Source organism: Hippoglossus hippoglossus, chromosome 18, assembly GCF_009819705.1.
Source record: "Hippoglossus hippoglossus isolate fHipHip1 chromosome 18, fHipHip1.pri, whole genome shotgun sequence".
NCBI lineage: Eukaryota > Metazoa > Chordata > Actinopteri > Pleuronectiformes > Pleuronectidae > Hippoglossus > Hippoglossus hippoglossus.
The window spans coordinates 12725473-12747504 of record NC_047168.1 but is presented as its reverse complement, the minus strand read 5'-3'; the positions used below and the strand labels follow the sequence as shown (position 1 = coordinate 12747504).

Genomic DNA, 22032 nt, shown 5'->3' with positions numbered 1-22032 from the left:
CTGTGAGGCAGGTTGATGGTGGGTTTAATCAACAAGAAGCAGGCTTACGGTTCAGTTGGCAGGAGGCAAACCAACGAAAAGATCCAAATTCAATTAACTCCAGAAAGCAAAAGAAACAAGCAGAACTGAAACACTGTGAAATGCAACACGTGAACAAACTAACTAAGGAAGTAGAGAAACAGTTTCTCTTCATGTATCATTTTCATCTACAATGTTAAAACTATCATCTTATATTAGATTTGATGTTGACATTGTTTAGTCTTTTATTTTCTCTCTGGAAAATATTTGTATTCGAAATCATCTTCCTTCAGTTCAGTAACAGCTTTAACAAAAAAAGAGAGAAATTCCCTGTGTCGTCATCTCAGGTTGAGAATAATCAGGCCTAAGATTTACTTGTGTTTACTTGTATTAATGCACCAGGAGACATCATCTGACTTTTGAGACAAAGAGACAAGCAACAGCATGAAGAAGCAGACGGAAAGAAACCACAGTCAAACTGCGGTGAAGACTCGATCACAAATTCAGGCTTGAGACACACGGCTCTCCCATGACTGATGTGTGTCCATCAGACGTTAGGTCATCATGACTCCACATGACGGTGAGAAGTGAGGTGAAGTTTTACAGTATGACTCCGCAAAATCCTAATTCTTTTTGAAAAGCTGAGGGGAATTTTATCGGGATTGAATAAAATAATTAAATAAATGAAACATATGACTAAATGAACCTGTACGTCTTTCTCCAGACTGCACCTGGAGGAGGGAGCGAGGGAGCAGCAACACAACGATACCTTCAATGTCTCTCTTTCAATGGTTAAATACAACATTTATTGATTTATTGCAGTTTTTAATTTAGTAGATTTAGATTTCGGAGAGTTTGCATTTTATTTTTCCACCTCAAAGATTCTAAATAAATCTTTTTATGTACATTTGTCTGTCCTCATTAGTTTATATCTATACAAATCTATCCACATCCATTATCTCCTGCACATGACAAAAACATTCTCCGTGCTCTGGGATTCTTAATTTATTTAAAACATCAACAGTCATGATCAGGGACTTGAGGTTTTCATTGGAACCAGCTCTTCAGCTCACGATGTTTCTAATCTGATCCTAAAACGTGAAGCCACTCGTAACATTCGGTAGCATAGTGCTCAAAATCCCTTGTTATACACAAGTTGTACCTTCAGGCACGTGGCTCAGAATAAAAGGGAAATCACAGCATCGTCTCTGAGAACTTCTCGAACGGAGGCATCTCGTGATTGAGCAGTTTCTCAGCTCCTGTAATGGCCCTGTGGTCATCTGACGGGCCCCCAGTAAGTGCCCCTCGCTTGCTCCCACTGTTTACTGCATGTTCCCTCGGGTCAACCCAAGTTCCCCTTGGCACATCCTCCTCAAACAGAATGACCCCCCCTGGCCCGTTCAGCCCTATAAGTGCGTTCCGGTTCGTCCAAGACTTTTATCCTCATGAGAAATATCTATAGATAATACATTTAACATTCATTATGTTTGAAAATGTCAATAATAAATGAATAAAACCGTTCTATCACAATCGTTATCCTAAACGCTGAAGCTCTACCGGCAAATTTACAGAAAACAGACACAATAACACCACATGAGTAAGAGAAATATAAATGAAGCGACTATTAACTCCACCGAATTGTTCAACATGACAACATGAGGTTATATAATATTTATATATATCTGCAACAGCACTAGTAGGACATCTAGTGGCCTGGTGTGGTAATGCTGCAGGACGTCAGGTTCACACTACAACTATGTGATGGTATATCTTTGTTTTTGATTTGTATATATTTTTTCAATGTGAGATCACATAGGAAATTGATTAAATTTACAAATTAACATCATCATCATCATCATCATCGTCACTGGTGGAAAAAAATGATCATTATACCACTAATCAACATCATCATCTATGCAATGATCAATAATCATTATTATTACGTCTGCTCAACAGGACAAACAGGGGAAAGTTCGACCGGAAGCTAAACTGGAACTAGTTTAGTCAGTGGGGTGTGTTCTCCTAAGAAGTGGAAAGGAAAGTGAAGGCAGAAAAGAAAAGCACTCAGGTGTGACTGAAAGAGAACAGCGATAGAGTACTCACCAAAAAGTTTCCTGTGTTCAGAGTTGTGGTTTAAAATGGACGAATATCAATATCCATTGTTCTTTGAAGCCAAAGGTCTGACAGACACAGAGATGAAGAAGGTCAGTACATACTTTCAGATAAGACGAGTTTCTGGGGGAGGTGACTGTGCCGCAATTCAAGCCGTCGGAGGTGATGTCTACAAAATCTGCTTCAAGGACAAAGAAGGTGAGGAGCCATTTTGTCTTTCAATTTGCTATTTGTCGGACAAACTTTGCAGTTTGAGCTGAAACGCAGGTGTTTCTTTGTGATGTTGGACTTTACAGACCAGGAAAGAGTTTTGCAGAAGAAGCTTCACATGGTCTCTTTACCTTCCGGAGAACGACATCTGACCATGAGCCAAACCGATTCATCACAGAAACCTGATCAGCCGTCGACACCGGTGAGCTGATGTTGTGCAACAATGCATTAAACGTGATACCATAAAATGGTGTGCCTTTCGGCATTCAATAAATTTGGTTATCAAAAGAAAAACATTTATTATGAATATAATAAAGTATAAAAACACAAATTACTAACGGTGTACTTACTAAACAAAGATAGGTATGTGAGTATGCATGTGTGTGTGTCTGTGTGAGTCAGCGTGCTTCCAAAATGGCGGCTGGCCAAAGAGATAACACCCTTCCCCCCCCTATTGGGATGTTTTACAACATGTAGCGGGGGTCAGACTTAATTAGGTGAAGATTTATGCGTGTGTCTGTGTGTGTGTTTGTGCCAAGTTAGAGAAAGAGTGTAATGCACAGAAAGTCTGTGAAGAGCATTAAACATTAACAAACAAACAAACATTAACTTTACTTTCGAATAACTTATAACCAAAATATCACAACACAAATCAAACTTATAAACATCACACTGAATCGAATAAACAGTCTTGCTTAGCCTAGTATAATTATTAAGCCCAGTTGTGTTATCCGTCCGTGGAAAGGGGAAAAAGAGTTGCTGTGCAGTTCGCAGTTTTGTGAAGTCATCTTGCTGGTTTGTGGCTCCTGCCTTTGTGGTTCTGTTGAGCTGGGCAGCTCAGTTGCTGGTTGAAGTTTTCCTGCAGGACATCGCTGTCGCTGCTAGGAGGTTGGTAGAGCTTGGGTTGCGAGGAGGTTTCCTTGGTGAGATGAGCTGGAAGCTGCACCTTTGAGCCCCTCTCGAAGAGTTGGATGGGAAGAGGCTGGACAGCCTTCCCCTCTCGGAAGGGATTGTAGAAAGAGGTAGAAGATGGGGGGAACAGACCTTATATTGGCCCGGTGACCTCACAGGTCATGGGGTCCAGAGTGACCAATGGGAGTTGAAACCTGTGTCCCTGGGGGGGTTTTCACACCTCTGTGAGACGTTGGCGCACCCTGGGAGGCCTTGCTCTGGTTTTTTCCAGGACAAAGAACATGTGCTCAAGGCTTTTGACTGCACATGTAGGCCGAAGGGTATCCATAAATTCCATGTCCCAACACTGAATATAAACCTTTTGAAACCTCATCTGCTGCTGTCATGATCAGAGTAAACACCCTCTTGTGTGGCCCGGCCAGTTTCATGGACCTTATAATCCACATCCAAGATTGTGCTGACTGTTGTAACATAATTGTCACATTATCTCGAAAAACATTGCTTTTAAACTCATGGGTTTCTTTCCTTTCTTTAGATGTTTACAAAACCAAACACAAAAGAAAGACAAATGTGCAGGTTTGACCCAGAACTTCAAATCCACAGTCTCATGATCGCCATGGAGGGACTTCAGAAGGTGATGAGGTCTGAAAATACACAAATGTCTAATCTGAAGAAGCAGGTATTGGAAAAGCGAGTTAATCTCCCGTCGGATTTGATAGCCTTCATAAAATCTAGGGACGCAATCTCCAAGTACGAGACTCGCTTCCAGGACATCCTGATCAATCCTGATCCCTTCAAGGTGGAGTCGGATCTGGTTTTGTCCAGCTTGTCCTCCAAAGCCATGGTCGAAGCTGAAGAAGCAGTGAAGAGAAACCTGAGTGTGAAGACTGTGAAGCTGCAGGGCGCCGCAGCTGTACCTCCAGATCTGGACCAGGTAAAGGAAATGCTCATCAAAGCCAAGAACGTGGCAAACTCTGGAGAAATCAGAGTGGATATCAGCTTCATCCCAGTGGGAACCACAATGATGGAAGTTCGACTGGTGGGCTTCAGTGAAAATGTGAACCAGCTGGAGAAGGTTCTGTGTGACTACCAGATGAACCAGATCCCCACACAAGAAAGTCTGAACTTACCATTTCCTGAACTGGTTGACTGTTTGGATGAAGTCTTACACCTGATTGGCTTGAAACACACGAAAGTGATGCTAAAAACCTCAACTACCCCAAATCCTTGTGTGCTCCTGTCTGGTCCCCGTTGTCACGTAAATGGGGTGAAGCAGGTCCTGATCTCCGCTCTGTCCCGCCTGACATCAGACACACTAGTTCTAGACGGACCAGGGGCTCAGCAGTACTTCCAGGCAGAGGGAAAAATAAGCAAAGATCATATACAGAGTTCCTGTAAGGTCCTTATCAGGGAACATCAGGGTGTGAAATCAGGTGAAAGATCTTGCCTCACCCCTGTCAAGAACATTGCAGCCAACCAAACAAACCTGCAGATTAAGTTTGGCATGTTGGAGGATCAACAGGTTTGTCTATTTTATTCCATTCTACTTTACCTCAGCTTTTAACGCAGCAATGCAACACTGCACAGTCATGATATTTCCCCTTATTTCCACAGGTGAACGTGTTGGTGGTTCCCATGCTCCACAAAAAGCTGACTTCAACTAAAGTGGGAAAGAATCTGTTGACCAAAGCAGGGAACACACTGCAGTCAAACTTTGACGCTGCTGCAAATTGTACCGTCAGCCCTGGAGATGTTCTGCAGGTCGCTGCGCCTGCATCTCTTGGCTGCAACAAGCTCTTCTTCATTGAGTGTTTGCCCTGGGATGGAGTCGGAGGGCAGAGTGTGCAGGTAACGTCAAAGAACTTACAAAATAACTTTATCGGTGAGGGCTAAAGATGGAAGCAAATTCAACATCCATGACTCAAGGGCAATGAAGTGGATGGAGGGGAAAAAGTTAAACTTACAGCCAGCGAAAAAAGAGGTTACGAAAGTAGACGGGAGAAAAATGGCTAAATAAGCAAGACAGAGATGTGGACAGAGAAATGGTTCTTATCCTGATCTACAAAAACTAATCAACTTTTTTTGTCCCAGGCTCTGAGATATGGTCTGAAGAGATGTTTGGACCTCTGTGTGCAGCAGGAATTGAGTTCAGTTGCCTTTCCAATGATTGGACCTGGAATTGCGTTAGGTTACCCGCTCTGTGCCGCCATTGAAGCTCTGATCGAGAGCATTTACCATTTTGGATCATCGGGATTCATCGGTTCACTCCCCAACATCTATGTGGTCATTAAACCTGGTTATCCGGACTCTAAGGTACTGACTATTGACACTTCAAGTAGTTAGACACATGCATGTTTTACTGCTAAGGAAGTGTTTGATATCAGCATTTTTATCTACAGTGCTACCATGATGTCTACAGATCACTCAGCTTAAATATGAAGCACGGAGGCCAAGGTAAACTCGACAGCTAATATAAATATATGGAGGACGAAACATGACTTAAGTACAAATAAATAAATGTATAAATAAATACATAAATAAATAAATATGGAAATAAATACAGAAATGAATAAATGTTTTAAATTCATTTATTTATTTCTGTATTTCTGTGTCCATATGTAAATGAGGTAGGAGGTCGTGTCCTCAGTCTCGAGCAGGATTTGTGAACTGAGCGATCCAGACAGCTGCAATCTATTCCTAGGGAATCCCCCCCCCCCCACTCACTCGCTCAGAGAGACACAGGCAGTGAGATCAGAGCTCGTTACCGTGAAGCAGCCGGTCAGTGACTTTGTAGAAGAAAAGTGAAACACAGAGTTTCTCTGGTCACAGCTGCTCAGTGATCAGCTGCTCAGTGATCAGAGCAGAAGCTGCAGCTGGTTTGTACCGAGCTGGAGTTTCTGTTTCCTCCTCCTCTCTGCTCTCACTGGAACTAATAAACACTCATCACTAGTTATCAGGACCTGATCAGCACATGAGGTAACTTAGTGTTTGTTTGATTCGCTCCAGAGTTTATGAGGCTGCATTTAAACATCATGAAAAATGACTCGTCAACATGTTGTGCTCAGTACAACACGAGACGCTCACAGTCAGGACTTCTCCCCTAAATCATCCCAATAAAAAATAAAAAAAGAACTCTGAACGTGAACTAGTTCCTTTTAAGTGTGAACTGGCTCAACACTGCAAACAGCTACTAGACAACATTCACCATTGAAAAGCAGTAGTAGTAGAACTGGATCATCACACTCCTGTGACCAATCCTGCACGAGACTGAGGTTAGGACCGCCTTTCTCTGTATTTATTTCCTTATATTTTTATGCATTTATTCATTTATTTATACTTAATTCATGTTTCTTCCTCCATACTAATACAGCAAGGAAAACCATTTACTTAAATTAGCATCAACTATTAGATAAAATTCCAAACAAATATGAATTGTGTTGTTTTATTTCCTGTCAGTAATCTTCAGGTCCCCGACCAATGTCCTCACTCTGATGGTCGTAGCTGGGGTCAGACTACACGTGGTGTTCGGTGACATCACTCATGAGACTACTGACGCAATTGTGAACTCGACCGACTTCGAACATTTTCCTGACTGTAAGTGAGAGCTGCTGATGCACAGACGCAGGAGGGACCAGGAAGGAGCTGTTGTAAAGATATTTTTATTTTTAGCCTTGTGACGTAACGTGTCTTTTCGTAGGTCCACTGCTTTCGCACTGACAGAAATATTTTAATGATTTATCAGATTGGATTGTCATGAGATTTTGTGCAGTTATTCTTGTCCTGAAAACTAATCTTAATTACTTACTTTTCTTAGTGTCACCCATCGGTCAAGGTTTTCATTTACAACAAAACATCTCAACATTAAGTACAATTTCACAAATGCATCTACAGAACCAAGTTATTTTGTTGAGGCATATGTACTAACATCAAGATTTAGAAATATTCTTCTACCCGTGAATTTATTTTTAGATTTTTTTAATTTTGACTTTATTCCAAAGATGCAAAATAAAAACAAATCACCTGATTAAATTAAAAAAATTGGACTAAAGTCAAAAAGCGAAATTAGAAAAATACATGTTCCTCCGCTTGTGACTTTTCCTGTGTCTCTGAGATTTGCTGCAATGATCATCTGGTCTTCTACTCATATTCATGTTCCCAAGAGGATGAATAAAAAAAAAAAAATGGTGCCAACATCACTTTTAAATTAAAATTAAAAATCCGTCCACTGCCTTGGTTTATGACCAGAAACTTGCACAACCAATGACTAGCCTGGTTTGTATTTGGTTAACAACATCTTGTCCTTGGCATAGTGAGCACATGAGCATGGTTCCATTGGCATTTGGCTAATCAGCTGTACATGTTCACAGAGACGGTAGCATGGCTATAGACACTTAAGCTTGTTCTATTATGATTATTTATTCCTCAGATGGTGTTTGCAAAGACATTCTAGCTGTAGCTGGACCAGCGGTGACGGCCCAAGTGAAAGCGGGTGAATAAAGATCCAGAAGTAATTTCCATGAAACATATTTAATAGCTTCTAAGTCATTTTGTCTCTTTTTTTGTTATGTGCAGCAAAAGTGATCAGAGGATCAATTTTCCAGACCGAGGGAGGATCATTCCCTTGCAAAGCCATTTTACATGTGTGTGGACTAAAAGACGCAGGCCTCATTGAGAGTCTGGTGTGTGACCTGATTCTACATTGTGAGTCCTCTGGATACAGGTCCATAGCCATTCCTGCCATCTGTGCCGGTAAATATTGTGCCAGACAATGCAACAGTCTCATCGTCGGTTTAATTTAAATGTTTTTAAATGTCAGTTAACACCACATCTTTGTGCAGGACAAGGTGGGATGGGCGCTGGTGTCGTAGCGCAGGCCATTCTCCGAGGGGTTAAAACTGCTGCATCGTCCACTCCCTTACGCTGCGTCACTGACATCCGACTCGTCCTGATTGACGACGAAGTCTTCTTGCTCTTCAAAGAGGAGGCATTGCAGGTGTTTTCCACTGATGTGGTCGACAGAGGTGAACTTTCAGAAACAGCCTTCTTCTTTTCGCGGTTGTTTTGTATTGTGTTATCAGGTTGTCGGTCAGTCCTTCCTTCCCTTTCTTGCAAAAAATGCACGTTGACAGAAACCGCACTGGTTGGTGGAGGGACGCGAGCACAGGAAGGTGATTCTAGTTTCATCATTGATTGATTTGATGTTGATTTTTGATCCCACAGTGTCACTGCCTCATGAACAACAGAATCCACAAAGGTCTGTGACCACCAAACCCAGTATCCTCAGTACCAGCTTCAAGACTCAGCAGTCTGTCTTCCTGTTCCTGGGTCTTTTTAGTCAGGACGTCTCAGATGCCAAGATGAAGCTGAAGCAACTGTATCAGGATCAGTGCTTGACTCATACCTTCACGGCCGAGGAGGTGGGAAGCCTCTCAGAGGACGACATCATGCGTCTGCAGCAGCTGGTGTATAAGGAGGGTCTGCAGATTCAGTCTGGCCAGGGCAACATGACTGTGAGCGGGTTAAAAGATGGGGTGAACAGTGTGATGCAGATGATTAAAGAATCTCAGTTAAGCAGCCTCAGGAGACAGGTAATAGTCAGGGAGGAGGAGGATTTGCACAATCGTGTGGCCTGGTGCATCCTGGGAAGTAGCGGCAACTGGGAGAGATTTCCAAAAACAGCCAATCACAGACTGGAACATAACAACCTAGCGGGAGGCATAATGGATGAACAGAGCAACCAGTGGACCGTGGATCTACAGAAGATGGAGGCCACAAGACAAGTAACTGGAGAGACAAGAAAAATAAAACGACTTGAGAATCTACCGGGTGAGAGGATACAAATTGTATTCAGCTAACCCTAATTCATGAAAGGGTTCTTTTGATTGAAAATCAAATATATAACATGTTTCTCTTTTTTTTTCATTTTCCAGACTTCACTCTCCCTCTGTACTGGGACAACATGGCTGCCAGGGAGGATATGAAGGTGGTTACCCTGCAGGAGTCCTCCGCAGAGTACCGATCAGTGGAGGAGGCCTTCAGACAAACTGGTCCCAAGGGCAGGATACTGGTAGGTGGTGTCCACTCAGACAGAGGCAGCAGCTACATTACTTTTTACATCATGTGCATTTCTGTACATTTTCTTCACAATTTGGGTATTTATTTGTTTGTTTTTTAAGATCGAGCGTTTGCAGAATGTCCACCTGCGTCGGGCCTATGAAGCGCAGAGGAAACACATTTCTGATAAGAATGCACACGTGGGCGCCGAAGTGGAAAAGGTTCTCTACCACGGGACGACCCAGGACAACTGTGACTCCATCATGAAAACGGGGTTCAACCGGAGATTTGCTGGACAAAACGGTGCTGATCTTTTTGTAATCATTACAGGTCACACTTAAAGAAACGTTTAGAGAGAAAGTGACCTATTTATAGAGTTTTATACAGCATTACATAACTAATCGAAACCAAACGTACTAGACAAATAAAGAGAGGTGTGGCCAGCCTCTAGAGGGCTTTTAAGAAGCTGTCATTTCGTCCATTGTGTCCATGCTATTGTTACAGTTTGAGGTGTTTGTTGTAAAGTCCATGTTCTCTCTTATTCTCAGCAACTCACTATGGTGAAGGAACCTACTTTTCCGTAAATGCCAGCTACTCAGCCCACCCCACCTACGCCATGCCAACCGACGACGGCTCACAGCTAATTTTTGTGGCTCAAGTTCTGACCGGCATCTACACTGAGGGCAAAAGTGACATGAAGGTGCCTCCTCCTCGCGACATCCTGCTGCCACATGACCGCTACGACAGCGTGGTGGATAGAATGGACAACCCCAGCATGTACGTTGTGTTCCATGACAACCAAGCGTACCCAGACTACCGCATCACCATCCTGGGCAGGTAAATGCCCCCTTTCACTTTTGCATCCGGGGCTAATAAAAGCCTGGGGTTAAGGTCAAAAAGGATTGTGAAGCTGCCGAGTCAGTCACAGTGAGCCAGTTCCAAACACCGTCAGCAGTGTTTGCATCTCGTCGCGGTCACATAACCTGTTAATCAGCTGATATCTCTCCTCTGTTCCTTTTAATGTCTAGAGTCTCAGATCAATGCAGCCCTCTGACAGCAGCAACCCCCTCAACAGCAAATTGTAGCTTTGAGTTATGTCGGCATATGAGCCTTTTTCCATGTGCCCCTTTTGAAATTTGAGCAGCTGCCCCTCTAAAGGTCTCTGCACGGCCCTGTTCAGCTGACTGTGAGGGAAAGCTTATGTATTTTGCACTTTAACTGTAGAATAATGGTTTTGGGGTTTTTCATTTCTTCAGTGAGGAATTATGAGTGATTTGGAGTTTGTTTTTAAAGCCACAGTTTTTATATGTGAATCTAAGCCTCAATAAAAGATGTTAAATCACTGATGGTGCCACTGTGAAGTTTCAGATGTTGTAAAAAAAAGCAACACGACAACTTGCATTCATGCGCAGTCATTGGGAATGAAATGGAAAACTCCACTGACCATTGCTGTGACCTTGTGGCCTTATTCGGTAATGTTTTCTTCCAACTGCTACAGCGGACGGACACAGCAGATAGACACAGATGATGATTTCCTGTCTTTTTTTTGATTTTATGTTTCCTGAAACGCTTCTATGTATAAGTACTGGCTTTTTTCGACTTTGGGGCAGTTCCACTTTGGGCACCCGTGCTTGTTGTGTAACCTCTGCAGAGCTTACTATTAAAAAAGACTCAAAGGCAACTCCAGTCTGAGAATCTCATTATTTCAACTCTCAAGATGAATTTCCATCACAGGAACAAAACCATGCAGGTTTGGATGTTTTATTGTTTTTGATGGTTGCATTTGTTCTTGTACACGTTTATATAAAGAGTTGTCAGAACACTAACTAAAATACAACAGTTTAAATGTAATTGTTGTTGCATAGCAGGGCTACATTTTCCAGTGGAAAAGTTAAAGTTGCATTAATCAGTATTTTGTAAATGAAATTTGAACATTAGCATCAATTTAGTTGCTAATATTCACAGACAAATATCATCCCACTGAGCTTTTCAGCCTTTTTTAGCTCATTATTTTTAATGGAACATTTCCTATCTGATAAATCCAGGTCCTATCGAATTATCAAGACAATAACATATTTCTGTTTAGATATTTTTGGAGTAATTCTACTCCCCAGTAGAAATAAACCTGATTACTGCAGCTTTAAATTTAAGAAATAATCCTCATATGAAAACATTTGAGCTATCAAATGGTCAAAAAGACAAAATTCACTACGATAGAACATTTTATGTGGATCCACTAGTTTGTAATCATACAAAAAAAAAATCCCATAGCTGTCTTTTTCCTAACACGACAAAACTATTTCAATTACCCCTTTGTGTTATAAATGCTAGCTGTTGTAAACCTACAGTCTATATTATAGGTTTATATTCTGGCTAAAGTGTAGGTGAGTTAAATGATGTGGGACATCGGTGATTCTGTGGCGTCCCTCAGGGCTGGATGGTGATGGACGCCTGGCCGGAGACCTGCCTGAGAGCGGCACAGTCCAGGGTGACGATCACTCTGGTGGAGCCGCTTCTCTGCGGGTTGAAGTACTCGGTCCAGGTCAGAGAGGAGCCTCCTGGGATCAGACTGAAACCAGGAAACATTCCAGTGTTACCAATAAAGCATAAGCCCCAGAAAATCTAAACAAGGAACCAAACATAGCTGTAAACAAGTCTTTACTACAACATGACCCATCACTTTACGGTTATTGCATACATTCATTATGTGTCGCTAAAGAAAAGGACATTTTATACGCACGCAACATTTACACCCACATAACAGAACATTTTAAATAATGAATTTCACACTTAGTCTTAGTATTTCATGTTTTTACTCTTTGGGGGTTCTGCAGGAAATGAAATTGTGAATAAAAAGCATCTGTTCCGTAACTTACATAAAAAAATGCTGTTTAAGTTTTGTTGTGTTTGAATATGAAATCAGGAATGCAAGTTATATGAAATATCTGAAGCTATGTGTTTTCTTTCCTATCTTCATTCATTATCCATCTTTTAGTTTGAGAGCAGGACTTGTTGATTTCACGTTCAGATTTTAAAATGCTCTCAAAAACCCCGCTCTCGCACTCAGCCAGCCCCTGCTCCTGCTGAGAACGGTTCCGCTTCTGCTCAAATTGTATACGCTTGCACTCAGATATGTTGTGGCTTGGCCTGAGAGCTCACCTGTAATATTTGGACTTGGTCGCCATGACCCCGGGTCCTTCCATGCGAATGTAGACGTCGTCCAGGCTGAAGGTGAAGGGGTTTGTAAACTCGACCCTCGCCATCATCTCATCACTGACTTTGCCTCCACCGGATACCTGAAGTACACACAGGAACAAAAATAACACAAACAACCGCTTAAAGTGAAATTCGGTCATGCAGGACGTGTACCCCCAAATTGATTTGTGGGGAAACGGATTATTTCAGACCTCAACGCTGATTTTGGGGTTGTGCAGGGTGACCACTTTCATGGTGGTGATGATCTGGCCGGTCTCCTCGACCTTCCCAGTAAAGATGAAGTGAAGGTTTGCCTGTTCCACCAGATGCTTCATGTACTTCTTTGACTTGACGTCCACCAACTCCTTCACAGCTGCAGGAGGTAAAAACACAACGCTGCTCTCTTTTTTCTTATTAAGTGCATGCATCTTTTTCTTTTATAACCACAATATATAAAACCCAAAGCATCTGCAAAACAATTCCCAGATTTCTGAGGGAGAGGACTCACTACTGTTGGGTTGAATGATCACTGAGGGAGTCTGGAACAGGAACTCAGAGCTGGTGACTCCGGTGTAATACACCATGTTGCCGCTGATGTAGGCGTCCACGGTTCGCTGCTGGTCACTGCGGTTGACGAACTCCAGGCTCAGCTCAAAGTCGTCGCCCATGCTGATCTCCATGGTGGGCAGGACCAGGTCCACGTCGGCCTGGGGAGGGTCCGACTTCTCTTGTTTGCAGCCGTACTCCTCTGCTTTCTCCAGCACGGTCCGCTCCTGTGCACTGCCTGTATTGGATGATTGAAATAAATGTAGAGGGATGAATGAATTCTCTGATCACCATCTGGAAGTTTTAATACTTTCTCCTGACTTGAGAGGAAACTATTCTCATTCCCCCAGTAACGAAAGGATTTGGGCTTTAAGCAGTCAGAATTTGTCGTAAAATGAAGCCAACCAGCATTGGCCTGAGTATTTTGTCTCTTTTCCGAGTGAAAGCTCAGGGTGAAATCGAACCAGAATGAAGCCAACTGGAGCTGATTCCCACACTAAAAACCTGGACTCAGACGGCAGCCTCTTGGGGGCACATGTCGCGTGTGGCTGCAGAGGGCGCTGTTGCTCAGTTAAAGCTACATGGTGTTGCTTTGAGTGTGACTTAGTATATTCATGTCGGTGCCTGTTTTGAAGTTAGATAAAGAGAAAAGGATGGGGTCACCGACCTTCAGGGAACTTGTACTGGTCGGTGATATCGCGACTGGTCATGTCTCCAAGAGCTTTGGTCAACACCATGCGGCCGACGTGAGTCCGGTTCACTTTGACTGGCTCCATGGTCCCGTCTTTCCTCCGGGAGTAAAACACCACGTCGCTGTTGACCTGTAGGGAGAAAAGCACCACAAAACCTCAGGCTGACCCCCCCGGCAAAGGGAATTTTACGGTTACAGCGTGAACCTACAGTGTGAAATAACAACTTTCCTAGGTGCTGCAGGCGGGAGCACCAGACTCACCTCGGCAAAGACGAAGGCAGCGTCGAAGGGGAAGCAAATCTGCCCATGTTTGATGGCGTGGACTGAGGCAGGACCACATCTGTACATGCCTGAATGAATCATGGAAGAGGAGTTTAAATACTGATCATCAGTGCACTGTATTTAAAGCAAGCAGATATTTCACATCATCATCATCATCATCATGTACCATCACTGGTCTCCTGTGGTGTCGCATCCACAACTTGCCAACCTCCAAAGCCAGTAGGGAGATCTGGCCTGGACATGTAGCACTCATTCCAGCAGTGGTAGTTCCTGACAATCACAAACATTAGTTTACATATTATCAGGAAGTTATATGAATCATTATCTAAACTTGTCATCCTCATAGTTTTACTAGTTCTGGCTAAATGAGGTCATTAAAATCATACAGTTTTCTCTACGGAAGCCTGAAGGTGTCCAGCAAATCTGATTGATTATGTTTTCAATATGGTTCATCCTCTGAGAAGCATGAATGTGCCAGATTAATGTCATTGCCAAATGAAAAGGTCAGGGAGTCACCAAAAACATTCAGAATCATCCTCTGGAGACAAGGAATAAGGTTTCATTAAAATCTCATCATTTATTTTTAAGATACCTGAACACAGACCAGAGTCTGAAATGGGGGTTTGGTGCTAAAATGGTAAAGACCACTAAATTAATAAAAGCGTTTCACAGATAATTTGACAATTGTAGCCTCACCATCACCAGGAGAACAAAAATGTCTTAAAAAGTTAAAATGTCAAGGACAACGTGGTACCAGATCGAGTCCCTGGTGCGGTTGCGGTCAATCCTGCCGGTCTCATCCAGGATGATGTCGGTCCTCAGGTTTCCGTCGTTGTCGTGGGCCGAGAAGAAGTTTGTGACGACTCGGGATGGGATGCCCAGACAGCGCAGAACTGGGACACGGGGGCAAAACATTTAACGAAAAGCAAAAGCGGAAAATCAAGAGGTGGTTGATAATTGATTACATTGCCTGGTGTAAGTTTAGTCAGAACAACGTGGCTCCTTTGAACCAACTCATGAAGACGTCTCTGTCTTGAACGTGAGGTCATTTAACTCAGAGGAAGTGGAAAATGTAAAATATCCGTTCAGGGTCTCACAGGTGTTGAAGACGGCGGCGTAGACCCAGCACTGAGCGTAGCAGACGGGCATCTTGCTTCTGGCGTAGCTGATCAGGATTTCTGTGCTGCCGGTCCAGGAGGTGGGCGCCACGCCGTAGGTGTAGTCGCCGTTCCAGTTCCCCACCAACACGCCATCGTCATCACGAGAGTTCAGCTGAGAACGACAAATCAAATAAAACACAGTGGAATGAAGCTATTACAAGTTCCTGCAATTTAGCATAACTTTTTTCCTTTTGACTGAATTATCAAGTCATAAATATAAATTGATTATTACATCATCTCTATCAGTGAGTGGGATAACTGAATTAATCACCCCTTGTGTCTGCAGAGGGCGCTGTTGCTCAGTAAAAGTTACATAGTGTTGCTTCAAACAATGACCATGAATATTCTCTCACCATAGCAGAGGCCTTTCTGGTCACCTTGATGGGGTCTCCCCTGTTGGTGATGGGCATCTCACACCTGTCCATGATGTACAGGCAGGCATCCAGGACTCCATGGTTAAACTAAAGGGAAAGGTTTGAAAATTTAGTGGGTAAAAAAAGTCTTAAAGTCGTTGATCAGTTTGTGTCCAACCTGTCCATAGTTCCAGTTTCTCTCCGAGACATCGTCGTAGGCACCGTGGTAGATGATCCCCATCTCAGTCATCACAGACTCCTCCCTCTCCCTCTCATCATCCAGGAACACAGCGTCATCTGACAGAAGGTCATGAGGATGTTTGTGAACATCAAGGTGAGATACAAGCAACGGGAAACAAAGTGTTGATGAGGTGAGGCCTAAACCGACCTGCCACCCAGGGGTTGAAGAGGATGTAGAGGTCTCGGCTGTCGTCCCGCGTCGTCCTGCGGATGCCGAAGGGTGTCGCCACGGCGACGTACATTTGGTACTTCCCCACAATGCAGTTGGCCGTAGGAGTGACGCCCATGGTGACCGAGTTGCCTGACTTGTCTGTGACGCGGCCTTTCCAGGAGCTCTGACGATCCTTAGTGGGGAAGACGGGGATGTAGGTGCCCTTGCTGAACTGAGGGCTGGAGCCTGGGTGTCAGAGCAAAGTTACTGCATGAAGGTAAACGTGAAAAAGCTTTGATCAACACTATATTTCAAGTACATAACAAGTTGCTGCACAAAAAATATATAGGGAAATACAGGATCAAATTAAATTAAATATAACAAGATGCTAAAAAGTGATGAAAAAATAATATTTTAAAAAGTTTTGTTGTGGCAATTCTTAAGAAAACGACTCTCCTCAATAATAAACTGTACACTAGTTAAAAGTTGTTTAATAGCTATGGAATGAAACTAAACTTTTGAAAACTGGTTAAAAAATATTCTATAAATTCGATTTCAAATTTCAGATTAAAACTTCCATGAGGTTAAAAGTTGAATTTATGAGCTACTAAGAAATAATTTGATTGATTGATTAAGAAGGAGAGCACGTCACGTCACTCTTTACAGTCCACTGGCCTCACCGATGACAAACTCCACAGCGAACTTGTCGCTCGCGGCGTCGTAGGGACGGTTGAAGGTGACCTTGACCTGGAACTCTTGTCCCCGGCGGACGATGAGATTGTTGGTGTTGAAATACGCGGTGTGGTGTTGAATTGTGTTGCCTTTATCTGGCTCCTTCATCATGTCCACCTCGGTGATGTCGAGAAACTCTGAACACACACAGGCGAGGAGTGAGGGCAGCTTCAAACCATTTTCAAGACTCATTTTTCTCAAGTCTCCCCATTTTCACCCCAGACTTCATGTTGTCCACTTAAAAAAAAATATGCCGAAAAATTTTACTTTGAAGGAAAAAACGGAATTTAATGATTCATTTTCACAGGTGATGAGGATGAGTTTAAACTTTTTTAAAATAGGTTATTTCTATACAGCTATACAGATATTTGCCCTGATATCACATCACAGAGGCCAAAACACACCTCTCAGTATCTCTCTTTATCGATATCAATCATTTAAGTTAATAAAATATGTACTTTGGTGGAAAAATGTAAGTTTCTGAAAACTGGAAACTTGTTAACTAACAAAAAAACCTCATCGTTTATTCATTTGTTATTTTCTTTCAATTAGATTTTCTGCTATAATTTAATTTACCACATGTGCAATAGACATTGCATAATAATAAATTCCTGTAACATCTGGTTATCTCCCGGTCGCTCTGTCACAATAAAACAGGCGTCGGCATGGCGACGAGCTGCAGGAAGTCAGCGGGATTTATCCTGTTTGGACGTCAATCATGTGTCAGTCATGTGTAAGAGTTACTTTAAACTGTGTCACTGCTGGGAAAAGGACTTTATCTCCTCCAGCCAAGATGCACTGTGACATCTGTTCTTCTCTTTTTAAACTTTCTTATGTAGGAAATTTCATCCATTAACACTTGATCTTTTTTCTGAGGGTAAATATACTACAAAGAAAAATGCTATAAGATGTATGAGTACTGCCCCCTTACCGGTCAGAGGTGGAAGTCCTCTCGGGGTTCCGAAGAACTCAAACTCAGGGATGTCTGTGGAGTCAGAGTTGGCGCTGGCCATGGGAACTGAGGTGCGGCCACGGCTCGTCCCCTTGGGACGGGGCCCAGAGGGTGGAGGGGGGGCTTCGGACGGAACTGCGGTGGCACCTTGATCAGACATGGTGGCGATAGTTCAGGGCGGATGATCCCTCTCAGGACTGGAAGAGGAGAAAGGACAACGTTTCCTTATTGTTTCTCACATATTTATTAGAAAAACGTAGATTCCGTGGGGTTACACACACCCCTTGCCTTTGATGTCATGTCTGAAATGTGCTTGTACACTAGTTTGCGTCTTTGTAGTTTATATGTGCAGTTTCTAAAGAATTCCAATCATGCTCCACTCATCTCTGCAGGAGGTGTTTTCATGCTCATCTGCTTCACATCTGTGGAACAAGTGGAAACGTGTGTGTGTGTCTGTGTCTGTGTGTCTGAGACCACTTTTATTCATGAAAGAAGGGTTTTCAAAATGGGAAAGCCATTAAAGTAAAGTGAATAAAAATGTAACAGTCTATGAATGATGAAATTTCCAATATGCTTTGAGAAGTACAAAGAGCCGTTTCAAAGACGTTTATGTAACATGTGTTTCCATGTGTGTTAACATGTGTGTTTGTGTGTTGGGCTGCACATGAGTTCTACAGTCACTGCTCCTCCTGTGAGACGCTGGTAAAGAAAGTGTTCATGCTTTATTTTCACTTCACAAATATTGTCTCGTGACTTCGTGGTCGCGGAGAGAGGAAGATCAGTTTCAACACAGACCATTAATCACGTCTATTAAAAGACAAAGCTCAGCATCACAGGGTTTTGTTTAGTGGGATGTCATCTTATTAGGAAGTTACGTCATGTTACATCTTCCTATTTATCACATTTTACGTGTAAAGTTTTCAAATGAGCACAAAATTGAACTCAAGCGTTTTGAAAGTGAACTGGGACACCAATAACATACACTGTAAAAAATCACATTGTAGGAGTACTGATGGTAGCAATAACTTGAGCTGTACTACTGTTAACCACAGTCCCAGTGGTAGTACAAACTGTATTGTGGTTGTTGAATTTTCACACTACTCACGTGTGTCACAGAAATGTCGAAGTGTTGGATGTAACTAAAATAAATTGCTACTTTTCTTGAGTATTTCTGTTTTCTTGCTACTTCAATTCCCCTTTATTTCAGAGGCAAATATTATACTTGCACTCAACTGCATTTATATGAAAGTTTTAGTTCCTACAAAAGTAGTTTCAGATTTTTTATTTTACATATAAAAGTATAATAATGTCAAAGAATATGAGACATTGTTATTGATCAAACCCAGCAACATAAAATTGTGACATTTTTTAAACGGGCTACAACAAAGTAGTGTTGCATCAGTTAAAATAATCATCCACTATAACATTTGAATATAATTGTGACTTTACTTATTTCATAGGACCTAATGTTACTATGGAAACATTTGCATTTATTTAAACTAACAAAGTCCGTCTCTCTTCGTCTGCTCAGTTGTCGCTGTGCTGAGCCGCAGAGAAAACACACGTCAGCAAATCTCTGCTGGTGTTGAAGGTGAAAACAGAGCGTTCACTGTGTTGAATGACTCATGGAGCCAAACGTCGGCCCAAACTTCCCTCCTCGTCCAGCACTCGCCCACATTACGTAACACGGAGCCTTTCCACTCCTCGGGCAGGTGTTTGTAGCATCTCGTGAAAACAGATGTTTGTGTGTTTAATGGTTAAATCAGTCTTACCACATGCTTACATCATTGTAACGACGGCCCGTTTTAGACGGACCCCGTGTGGGCTGAAGGGGGTTGATGTCATTTTTAGCTAAATGAGTCAGAGTGAGAACACTGAGGGTCTTTGTTTGTGTTGATTTTGATGTGTTCTCACCCAGAACTGAGTCCGACTCGAACAGTTTGTTTTATAACCACAGTGGCCAGGTAGTTTTTATTCATTCATGTTTGTTGTTTTTCACCTTATAGACTCTGTTAATGATTTTGGTGGAAATAAATCGTTTCTCTCATACGACTCCCACCGACATTCTGCTATTTGCACTTCCCTTACTGTTGTGGTGGATTAACATGGCTATAACCAATTGTTATTTTTATTAACTGCTTTTCTATTCTATTCCATTAAATAACCTCAAACACCAAAGTTCTTGTTTGATCCAACAATATCTATAGTCAGTTTGCTATAAAACGGTCAAAGTAAAAAAAAAAAAAAGGCTGTCAATCTCACATTTGAGTAGCAGGGAACTTCTGCATTTTAACTTAGAAAACCACTAATCGTTGTTTGATTGATTATCAAAAATGTTGAAATTGTTGGTTTGTGATTTTCTGTCTGTAATTGTCTCATCTCAATATATTCAAATAACTTAGAAGTACAAGTACAGATAAATAAGGAATGAAACTTCTATCCCATTGAACACAACAGAGCATTAAATAATCTACAGTGTGGATTATTGTTACTGATGCATTAGCAGGACAGCAGCAGTTTCATGTTGTAGCTGTGAACCCTGATCTTTTTTTAATGTCATATTATATAAAAGTAACTTGTACATGGGAAGCTCACGTGTACAAAGTTTCCAAGAAAAGAAAAAATACAAGTATATGTTCAAGTAACATAAAATGGAAATACTTAAGTACAAGTACAACCAAGTTCTTTTCTATTCGTTAGACACTTCCGTGACATATATGCACGGATGTGTTTTCTAACACAACTCTGGCAAATGCTGACACAGAAGAAACGGGTTTAGCAGCAGAACGGAGCTTTTCAGTGCAGCAAAAAATTAAATCTGTTTGTTTCAAGCGTTGCACAAGAGCTGCAAAATATTTTAAACGACTCTCAGATGTATCAGCTAATTAATTTGCAATCGTCACATCTGGAAGATATAAAGAAGATGAAGTTACTGAACTTGTGAGGAATTTTGCTGCAATAAAAGCCGATGCATTAAAGCAGAAGTTTTACTTACGTGAGAGATGTTTGCGTCTGTTTCAACGCAGCGTTGGACTCAGAGGAAGCTGGAGAGAGGAGCTGCTGCTGGCTGGAGTCAGTCTGCTGCTGCTTCTCCGACCGGGAGTCCTCTGCTTCTGCTTATATACCCTGCAGTGTGTGTGTGTGTGTGTGTGTGTGTGTGTGTGTGTGTTTGTGTTTAAGACCTCTGCAGGGAAATAGTGTTGTCGTGGTCAGTCCAACTTGGGAGCAGGATGTGGAATCTACCATCTTGGCACAAACCACAGCTGGATGAGGCTCGGACAGAAAGTCATGGACCACAGCTGTCACATGGGACACACACACTTAATATGATTAAATGATTGCTTTCAACTTATGAAATCAATTTTTCAGATTTGTTTTAGTCACAACCACTGGATGAATTGCAATTAAAGTTCACAGATGTTCATGTTCTCCTCGAAATGAATCACAGGGACATCCAGAACATTGTGGGGTCAATCCCAGCTGACATTAAGGTGCAAGTACATCCTGGTGAACCCTGTGTTGTTAACCGAGTCCATCACAGGGTCAACAACCAGGTTTACACCTACAGGCAATTTACACACGAGAAGAGCACCAGGAGCATTGCTATAGGTTGGCAAAGCAATTGCCAAGTTGAGAGGCGTCGCCCCCCCCCAAGAATGGCTCCAAACCCCCTTAAATTCTATGGTTGGCAACAACAGCATCGACCAAAACTCCTGACACCGCCATGTGCCACTGACACTTTCAGTTGAAGATGAAAGTGTCACCCTTGCTTTTCGACTTTTCAAGTTAAAATCCTCATTATTTAAAACGGAGTCTGACATTGAGTTTGGTTTCGACTGAAGAAAGAACAGTTGTCTGTAAACTTGTGTAACATGTGAAATGTGTTAATTTAGTTTTGCTGATTCTTCATATTTATCTTGCACCCAATTCTGCAGCTGCATTGTTTGTTCACAGCCGGAGCTCCGACTGATTCCATTTCTAGATGTTTGTTTATTCTTTAGTTCTGCTCATTTTTTAGTGTTTTAATTCCGTCTCTTTGGTCACAGGTGTGTTTGGCGTCCGATCACCTCTGACGGTGATGTGGTTTGTCGGGACTCGTGTGGTTTATTAGAAGTGTTGCTTTTGGTTTGTGTTATCGTCAGGACACACCCAGTGTGTGTCGGGCTCCGATCAGTGAACCACTGTTTGTCCTCTCTTCTTCTCCTCTGTGTGTATTTATGGTTTTGGACTTAATTCTAGATCAAAAGCCAATTATGCAACAAATTAAACTTTCACTCCAGAACTAAAATGAATTGATTGGGGGAAAGATCATTATTTGAGTTGTAGTGACCCAATACTTCTTTTACTTTTACTGTTAGTAGTTTAGTTTAGCTCACACAACATAGAGTAGATACATAGTATAAGTATGTGTGGTATGTGGTATA

At 42.2% G+C, this 22032-nt stretch overlaps 2 protein-coding genes across 5 annotated transcripts; one reads left to right on the top strand and one right to left on the bottom strand.

The window, feature by feature from the left end:
* Positions 1-1851: 1851 nt before the first annotated feature.
* Positions 1852-11463, top strand: LOC117751828 (protein mono-ADP-ribosyltransferase PARP14-like). Its single transcript, XM_034568785.1, has 15 exons — positions 1852-2328; positions 2427-2542; positions 3788-4774; positions 4867-5100; positions 5344-5565; positions 5652-5706; positions 6709-6846; positions 7679-7741; positions 7825-8001; positions 8091-8273; positions 8473-9078; positions 9183-9316; positions 9426-9609; positions 9855-10149; positions 10399-11463. The coding sequence occupies exons 1-14, from the start codon at positions 2157-2159 to the stop codon at positions 10145-10147; spliced, it is 3564 nt and encodes a 1187-aa protein (XP_034424676.1). The 5' UTR covers positions 1852-2156; the 3' UTR covers positions 10148-10149; positions 10399-11463.
* Positions 11052-20774, bottom strand: f13a1b (coagulation factor XIII, A1 polypeptide b). 4 transcript variants are annotated; one of them, XR_004611923.1, is made up of 16 exons: positions 20604-20702; positions 17588-17805; positions 16605-16793; positions 15922-16170; positions 15712-15830; positions 15534-15641; positions 15118-15292; positions 14775-14913; positions 14187-14290; positions 14000-14088; positions 13715-13868; positions 13010-13285; positions 12714-12874; positions 12466-12602; positions 11599-11875; positions 11052-11465 (listed from the first exon to the last, which is right to left on the bottom strand). XR_004611923.1 is itself a non-coding variant. In XM_034568833.1 (15 exons), the coding sequence occupies exons 2-15, from the start codon at positions 17766-17768 to the stop codon at positions 11734-11736; spliced, it is 2223 nt and encodes a 740-aa protein (XP_034424724.1). In that variant the 5' UTR covers positions 17769-17805; positions 20604-20774; the 3' UTR covers positions 11599-11733. The 4 variants fall into 4 exon arrangements, 2 of the variants coding, with proteins under 2 accessions (XP_034424724.1, XP_034424725.1); XR_004611924.1 differs by lacking the exon at positions 20604-20702 and having other exon boundaries at positions 11394-11549; positions 11648-11875; positions 17588-17768; XM_034568833.1 differs by lacking the exon at positions 11052-11465 and having other exon boundaries at positions 20604-20774.
* Between the last annotated feature and the right edge of the window lie 1258 nt (positions 20775-22032).